Source organism: Galeopterus variegatus, unplaced genomic scaffold (assembly GCF_000696425.1).
Source record: "Galeopterus variegatus unplaced genomic scaffold, G_variegatus-3.0.2 Scaffold3499, whole genome shotgun sequence".
In the NCBI taxonomy this organism is placed as follows: Eukaryota; Metazoa; Chordata; class Mammalia; order Dermoptera; family Cynocephalidae; genus Galeopterus; species Galeopterus variegatus.
In genome coordinates, this window is record NW_007729610.1 from 39,360 (window position 1) to 47,797 (window position 8,438).

Consider the following 8,438-nt stretch of genomic DNA (forward strand, 5'->3'; position numbering starts at 1 on the left):
AAAAAAAAAAAAAACCCCCTTCCCGTTCTCTTTTAAAAAAAAAAAAAAAAGCTTGACAGTGGATGGAACCACCACAGAGGGTGTAGCTGAGAAGAAGGTTCTGAGAACTAAACAAGGGACTTCCACAGTGGAGGTTTGGGAGAAGAGGAGCCAGCAAAGGAGACAGAGGAAGAGTGGCCTATGAGGTAGGAGGAAAACCTGGAAAATCTGAAATCAAAAGCAGCCGTGTGAAAGGACATTTTAAGGAGGAGGAAATAAGCAACTATGTAAAATATTGCTGAGCAATGACTGTGCCATTTAGCCACAGAGAGAACATTGGTGACCCTGACAAGAATATTTTTTGGTGGATAGAACTGAAAAAGCCTTACTGGAATATTTAAAAGACAATGGGAAGATAGAAATGGAGACAGCAAATGCAGATAATTCTTTCAAAGAATTTAGCTCCATACGGGAGGGAAGACACACGGCATGGAGGTGGAGAAGAGACAGGAAGCTGGGGCGGCATGGGGACAAGGAGAAGGGATGGGGGAGGAGCAGCACGGGTGGAACTGAAGGGACACCACAGCCAGTCAAATGGGAGGTACGTGTGGCAGGAACAAGGAGGCCCAGGGTGTATCACGAGGTGTGAGTTACAGCTGTTAACACAGATCAGCAAGGTCAGAAGAAATAGGAGACAGAAAACGATCATGCTGTTTCCAGATACGTCTCTGTCTCCTGCCTCTGACCAGGGCTGTTCTGACTGGGAAAAAAAATAATATTTTATAAAAAACTGGGAAAGACAGAATATGGACTAGGTATTAAAAGATACTGTGTTATTAATTTTGTTGAGTGTCACAATAAAATTGTGGTTATGTTAAAACAAGAAGTTCTTATGTGTTAGAGACGCCTACTGAGATATTTGCAGGTGAAATGATATAACTGGGATTTGTGGCAAACAACTCTAACAGGAAACAGAGGAAGTGAGGGCACTGGAAAACACAAGAACAGTACTTTGACAACTTCACAGCACTTGACAAGCCCTGGGAATGAGCAGTCGGAACAAATACTGAGAGAAAAAATGCAGAGGCAAAGATAGAGGTGTAATGAATGAGGGCACCAGGTCTGAAGAATACAGTTGTTCCTGTTATCCATGGGCGACTGATTCCAGGACCTTCCCCAGATACCAAAATCCCCAGATGCTCAAGTCCCTGTTATAAAATGGCATAGTATTCACATATGACCTACACACATTCTCCCATATTCTTTAAATCATCTCTAGATTACTTATAATACCTAAGACAATGTAAATGTTACATAAATAGTTCTACTGTATTCTTTAGGGAATAATGACCAGAACAAAAAGTCTGTACACGCTCAGTAAAGATGCAATTTTTTTTCCTGAATCTTTCTGATCCACTGTTGGTTAAATCTACGGATGCAGAACTCATGGATATAGAGGACCTACTGTATTCCCTGTGAAAACTGTCACCCTTAGAACAGGCTTGTTTGCCTGGGGGGACCAGCTGGGGGTCTGATCCCCGGATGGGACACTGTGGAACACAAGCTGTCAAAGTTGAACGAAGGAAACCCACTCACAGCTCTGAATGCAGAAGGTATAAGTGGCACTCACCTGAAGCTGGGCTGTCAGGAGCCCAGGCGTCCTCCCTTTCCTCAGCAGACAGTCCTCTCTGGGCAAGAAGGGGCCACAGGAGGCAGAACAAGAACAAAAAATGTTCAGGACAGTCACTAGAAGTCCTCAAGCTCCAGCAGGGTAGCGCCTCCTCTTCCTTAAAGGCATCAGGAATGGACCTGCCACTGGAGAAAAGAATTGTGGGCAGCTTCCTGGGAACAGAGCTGGGATGTAGGCTGAGAACACAGCCTGCCCTGACATGCTGTTGAGACTGTATGTGAGGGGATGCTCTCTCTGCCTCTGTCATTAATAATGAAAAGTAATATGTACTTACTGAGCTCTTACTATACACCAGAGAGTGTTCTTGGCACTACATGAGTTTTACCTCGTTCTGTCCTTACAACCCAATCAAGTAGATGCTATTATCCTCATTTTACAGATGAGAAAATTGAGCCACCATCTCTTGCCCAACATGACAGCTAAAAAGTGACAGAGCCTGGAGAAAATCTGGCTGCGGAAACCAGGCTCTCTAACAGTAAAAGCAATCAATGATGGCGAACCTTTGTCGGTTGTCAGGATTGTGTGTGTCCAGATTGTGTAACTAATTAAGATTAGTTAGGAGGTGGTGAGTGCTGAATCTGGGTGATGGGACTATGGAGTTCTGTCTACTTAACGGTTGTTTGAAATTTCTCCATAATAAAAAATTAAAATGGAACTTAACATTCCAAAGCCTCGCCACACCACAGACCTGGGAATCCGTGATTCTTGTGGTCAGTGACATCCTCAGGACCTCTGAAAAACTTGCCCAGTGGGCCCCCGCCTGACCTCCTCCTCCAAGGCCCGACCCGGGGGCGACCAGCCAAAGTGAGACCCTAAGATCGCGCCAAAATGGCCACCCACTCCCAGTCCAACCCGGGCTTGTCTGGCCAAGACAGCCCGCTCCAGCAAAGCCGAGGGGCAACTGGGCCCGAAGACGGCCAGCCCCCAACCGACGAAAATCTCGGGGGCACACGGCCTCACGGGCGGTCCCCACCCCGCCATCTGGGAAGTATCAGGCTCCCAACAGCCTACTTACTCAACCCCCCAAACCACGAGCGACCCCCTGTCCCAATACCGCGACTTCAGCCACGGCTGAACCTGTCCCCACCCCCGAGAACCCTAGGGCAGAAGGCCCGGGCCCCGCACCCACCATTAGCCGGTTTCACGGCTGAGCTTCACCCAACTCTCTCCCTGATGAGCGCCCACACCCCCAAAATGAGACATCCGGGAGGGCACGGCCTGAGCCATGCCAGCGCGTCCCCCAGCTACCCTCTCCCCCGCGCCATCCCCAGCCTCAGACTACGGACCAGCCCTTCAGGCCCTTCCCTTCCGCGCAGAAAAGGGCACGGCTGGGGCAAGGGTCCCGCGGAAGCCTCACTCACCAGGGCCACCAAAGAACAAGGGGTCCCCCCCGCCACCAGCTGGGGAATCTCCTCCAGGAGGGCGTTGGGACTACACTACCCAGAATCCTCGGCATGGCGCCGGGGGCAGCTCCCAGGATGCTCGGCGCAACCAGTACCGCGCAGACGACCTGGAGAACGACCGCTGTGGCACCAGGATTCCTCCTCTTTTTTCTTAAAACTACGTGCATAAAACATGGAGAGGCTTCCACATGAAGCCCCTCGCGCGGCTTTGACCCTCAACGCCTCTGTCTCAGAGACTACGAACACTACACTCCCCAGGGATCCCTGTCAGTGACTTCCGGCGTCGGGCCTGCCCATCGGCGCGCAGAAATGACGTGTCAGCGGCGCCTCTGTTCGGCTTCTGGGGTTGGCCGGAGTCTGCGGCCACCGGACCGAAGTTCTTACCCGGCTGGTCACTGTCGCGGCGACCTTCGATGTCTCCTGCTCCAGCCACGGGGTTGGAAACCTACTCCCCGTATTGCGAGAGTGCCGGGCCGGTGTAGTCTCGTCCAGCACATATGCCCTTTAAACTCCATTTAAAGCCGCGGAGAGGCCGAGCAGTCTTCCCGAGGTCTCACGAGGTGACCCGGGTTCTGAGCCCTCGCCCGCAGTCCTTACAGCCCGCTGCGGGTGTCCTGAGATCTTTTAACTGTTATTGGAGTCCACGAAGTTATGGGAAATGCTCAACTCCTGGGGGACAGGAGCCTCACTCCTTAGCCCAGAGCTTGGGGCCGAGCCCGCTGTTGGCCTGGCTCTCTGGGTCTTTGTTCGGGATTCGGGTTGAGAACAGGGCCTCGCTGGTGCCATCTGGGACGCTTCAACTGAGAAGCTCAAGAGGAAGCCCAATTTCACTCATAAGGGGCCTTTCCACCCCGGGCACCCTCTCAATTTTCTTTACCTTCCTCTTATGTGCTTTCTGAAACTTTGTCCTTCTCTAGGAACACCAAGAAAATGACCACGTGGCCCAGAGAGTCAAGGAGAGATAAGAATATCTTAAAATTCCTTCTTAGCTCTCAAAGGATGAATCCATTTTCTTCTCTTGCCCTGAGGCTTTGCTGTGCTTCCTGATTTCAGTTCAGTCCTTGCCCAGTCTTACTTGGATTAATCCCTCTGCATACCTCTCTGCTCCACCCATGACTCAGTCATTCACCATGAAATGAGCTGTTAATTCACATAGAAGTTCAAAATAACAATGCAGCGATGCCCATATGTTTAAGTGTCCAGTGATGCTTGCTATTTAGGAATGGCTAATATCTCATGGGCCTGGAGAAAAGAGACCGAGGAAGACTTCCAGGATGAGGGGCTGCCAGACCTGCCCTGAGGAAGCAGGCAAGGTAAGGAGTTGGAGAAAGACAGCCATGGGAAGAGAGCAGGAAGTGTGATCAGAAACTCAGGGTTGAGTCGACCCAGGGGCGCACTCGGGAGAGTGCGGCGCTGAGAGCGCAGTGACGCCCCCGCCGCGGGTTCGGATCCTATATAGGGATGACTGGTGCGCTCACTGGCTGAGCGCGGTGCAGGCGACACCACACCAAGGGTTGTGATCCCCTTACTGGTCACGAAAAAAACAAAAAAAGAAAAAGAAACTCAGGGTCTGAGCCATAGGGTCTGAGCCACTGGGCATACTGTCACAACCACAGTGAGAGAGGTTTTCAGTAATAAATGGTCTTGCATTGGGCTGACTTTCCATGCATATAGACAAGGATACCATCTAGATGTCCACATGTGGCATACAGTGTTTGGTTTGGCCAGCCTTCTGTTTCGTATTTGAAAGATTTCTCAGCATTTAATTTTTAGGAATTTCCATCTGGACATCTGGATTGCCTGCTTTCTAGAAACACTCCTTGCTTCTTTCTCTGTTTCTCTCTCACTCATGGTACTTCCTATCCCACACCTCATCTAGAATACCTTGCTTGCTCCTCTTCCCTTAGCTCTGCAAATCCTGCCTGTCCTTCAAGAGCAAATTCGTAGCTCTCTTTCATGTAACCTTCCCTGATCACTCTATCCTATGATGACTTTCTGAGATTCCTCTGACCCTGCTGTATCTGGGAGCTTTTAAAAATACAACACCTGAACATCACCCCAAGAAATTATGAGTTTGGGGTGGAGCCCTAGCATCCATTCATAACAAAGCTGCTTTTTCCCTAAGAAGGAAAAGTGTCATGTAATGTTGAGGAGAGATCTGGTTTTGGAAAATCAGAAGTTTAATTGTTGGTCAGTTGTTGCTGTTTCTGAACCATATACCTGGGTAGGTCATTTAACTCAGTGCTTTTAGGGCACATGCATACACATCACCTGGGATCTTACAAACATGCAAATTCTGAATCAGCACGTCTGGGGGAGCCCAAGCATCAGCATTTCTTTTTTTTTTTTTTTTTCCTTTTTGTCCTTTTTCGTGACCGGTAACGGGATCGCAACCCTCGGTGTCGCGCCCGCACCGCGCTCAACCAGTGAGCGGACCGGTCTCCATATGGGATCCGAACCCTTGTCAGGAGCGCCGCTGCGCTCCCAAGTGCCGCACTCTACCGAGTGCGCCACCGGGCCGGCCCCCAAGCATCAGCATTTCTAACAAACTTCCAGATGATGGTGATGCTGCTTGTCCTCAGACCACACTGCTGGGTAGCAAGGATTTAAGCCAATCAGGGGCTTATATCCTTATATCTAATAGAGCTAAATTAAAGAATCCCCAAATTCCTAAAACTCAGAAAAACTGATTCTATATTTATGTTTTATTTTCATGTATCATTTTCTTAATAAAGAACTTCAAGTTTTGGAACTCTTTCTGCTTGTAAACTTCATAACAGTCAAGCTAGGATCTAGACAGTAGACTATTGATGCTTGTTGGATACAGACTGGGGTTAATGGTCTTGAAATGCAAGTCCCAAGGTTATAGGCAAAAACAGGATCTGGACATTTTACCTATCTTCCCCAAAGCAGCCTTCTTGCTCCGTCATTTTGAATCATATGCAGGGATGTATTCAGCATAATGGGTTTTTGTGGTGTTTGGGGATGTGGCGGTGGATTTCATCTAAGATGTGTTGAGGACTGTCTTCCTGGCTTGGAGTGGCTGCCTTCTTGCAGTGTCTTCACATGGTGGAAAGAAATGTACCAAGGTCTGGTGCCTCTTATAACAGCACTAATCCATCCCATCATGAGGGGCCCACCCTCATGACCTCATCTAAACTTAATTACCTCCACAAAGTCCCATTTTTAAATATCTCCACATTGGGGGTTAGGCTTCTACATATGCATTTTGAGGGATCATAATTCATTCCAAAGCACTGTTCCTCCCTTTGAGACTTTCATCTTTACCCCAGGAAGAGGTTTCTGGCATACTTTGTCTCCTTTTTCCACCAGGAAATTGCCCTGTCTCTCACTGGGTTTGCCTTCTCTAGCTTACACAGTCTTTTTCTGTTCATGCGCTTCTTTCTGTCTGCCTGACCTTAAGGGAGCACCAACCCTTTGTACAAAAGGCTGACCAAGAAATTGTGTGTTGAGTATCAGAGGGATCCAGTAAATACCTTTTCTCTGTCCCACCTGTATTCTCGTATTCTGATCTTACAGGTTTGACTTGGGTGATCATGGGCAAATTATTGCCCTCTAGAGGTTGGTCAAGATCATGGTTTTCAGTGCATGAAATATAAAAAAGCAAAACTTTACTAATGTGACCTGTAAGGCGACAAGAAGCCCCACTTTCTTGGTGTGTGCCATAGTTTTAACTTTTATATACATTATAAACCCCACCTTAACAGCGTTAGCTTTAAAGAGTCAGTTGCATTATAAGGAAATTGAGAAGAAAAAATAAATCTTCTATCTTTACCATATCCAGTGCTCTTCATTCCTTTCCGTAGATGTGAGTTTCCATCTGGTATTAATTTCCTGTTGCTTCACCATCCCCAAGTCTTCTCAGCCTCCATACCTCAGTGAGGCCTAGTATGCTCTGGCCCCACCAACCTGTATCATGGTCAGGAAATTGTCCCCAAGCAGTTAGCCAGCGCAAATGTGGGACCCACTTTATGAGTTTCCCATCTCTCAGAGGTCACAGTTTGTTTTGTTTTGTTTTGTTTTTGTTTGTTTGTTTTGGCAGCTGGCTGGTACAGGGATCAAACCCTAGACTTTGGTGTTATCAGCACCATGCTCTAACCAACTAAGCTAAACAGCCAGCCCTGAGTGACATTGGACCCTGTGGTCCAAAGCCTGAAAGTAGTTGTCTCATACTTTCTCCAGTGTTTTGGTTATTTATGATGGGAATGACAGTCTGGTACCAATTACCCCATTATGGCCAGCAAAGCAAGGTCATTTGGTAACTACTTTAAATCACAAAGTTTATATTTATTTTTCTGACCGTCCTAATTCTAGAACTAATCCTTATATAGGTAACTAATTTATTAGAATTAATAAGGCCACAGGTGCATAAGGAACTTTGAGTGTTGAATTTGTCACCTTTCCTCTGCAATACCTACCTGTGAGGTACCTTTTATGTGGTCATCCTACAAAAAAATCATCAGCTGCATCTGCGATATGACTTATTCTACAAAAGGTTAATTTATGTTTCTGCTTGACTTACAAAAATATACCTCATAGTTTGATGATATTCAGTAACCAGTTTTGAGGTAAAAATAAAATTAGCTTAATGGGTTAAAATTTTAAAAGGTGCGTGATTGGTATTACTATTATCCTTGGAAATACAAAATGAATATTTTAATTATGAGGTATTTTAGCTTTTCTGTAAAGCCTTGTAACATAATTGTGCTGATATTAGATTATAGGACATAACTAATTACACTCCTTACATTCAACTTTTTATTTATTTTATTTTATTTTATTTATTTATTTTTAAAGATGACCGGCAAGGGGATCTTAACCCTTGACTTGGTGTTGTCAGCACGATGCTCTCCCAAGTGAGCAACCGGCCATCCCTATATAGGATCCGAACCCGTGGCCTTGGTGTTATCAGCACCGCACTCTCCCACATGAGCCACCGGCCGGCCCTTTATATGACAACTTTTAAAGAACAGCGTCCTTCTTTTTGTTGTTTTCTTCAGCGCTCACATGCAGTGAAATTGCGTGAGGCTCGGGGAGGACGGGCCGCAAGAGCATTTTTACCAAGTTGGTCTAAAAACGAAACAGGATCCAAACATGGCCCCTACACTGACAGTTTCAGGAAATTTCAAAATCTGAGCAGCAATTTGAATTGTTTCTTGAAAAACGAACACAGAGTCTGTGCGGGGTGCGGTCAGCGGGTCGAGGGCCGGGCTGTGTGCCCCGCGGGCCGGGTGCAGCCGGGGCACCGAGTCCCGGAGCCGTGTGCTCCGGCGGCTGCTCGAGGTCCTCGCTCGGGGACTGGCGCTCCCCGCGCCCTTCGGAGCGGTGGGCAGGAGCCGGGCCCA

At 47.5% G+C, this 8,438-nt stretch overlaps 2 protein-coding genes across 2 annotated transcripts in view; both read right to left on the reverse strand.

Moving 5' to 3' along the window:
* The window catches only part of ZNF133 (zinc finger protein 133), a 27,802-nt gene extending 26,074 nt beyond the window's left edge, over positions 1-1,728 (reverse strand). The window contains exon 1 of the mRNA XM_008585217.1: positions 1,610-1,728. The gene's annotated coding sequence lies outside the window, so the exon portion shown is untranslated. The remainder of the gene's footprint in view (positions 1-1,609) is intronic.
* Positions 1,729-3,301: 1,573 nt separating this feature from the next.
* Positions 3,302-8,438, reverse strand: part of LOC103600889 (poly(rC)-binding protein 1-like) — a 47,666-nt gene continuing 42,529 nt past the window's right edge. Inside the window, 1 exon segment of the mRNA XM_008585222.1 lies at positions 3,302-3,517. Coding sequence (XP_008583444.1) covers positions 3,302-3,517 — 216 coding nt within the window.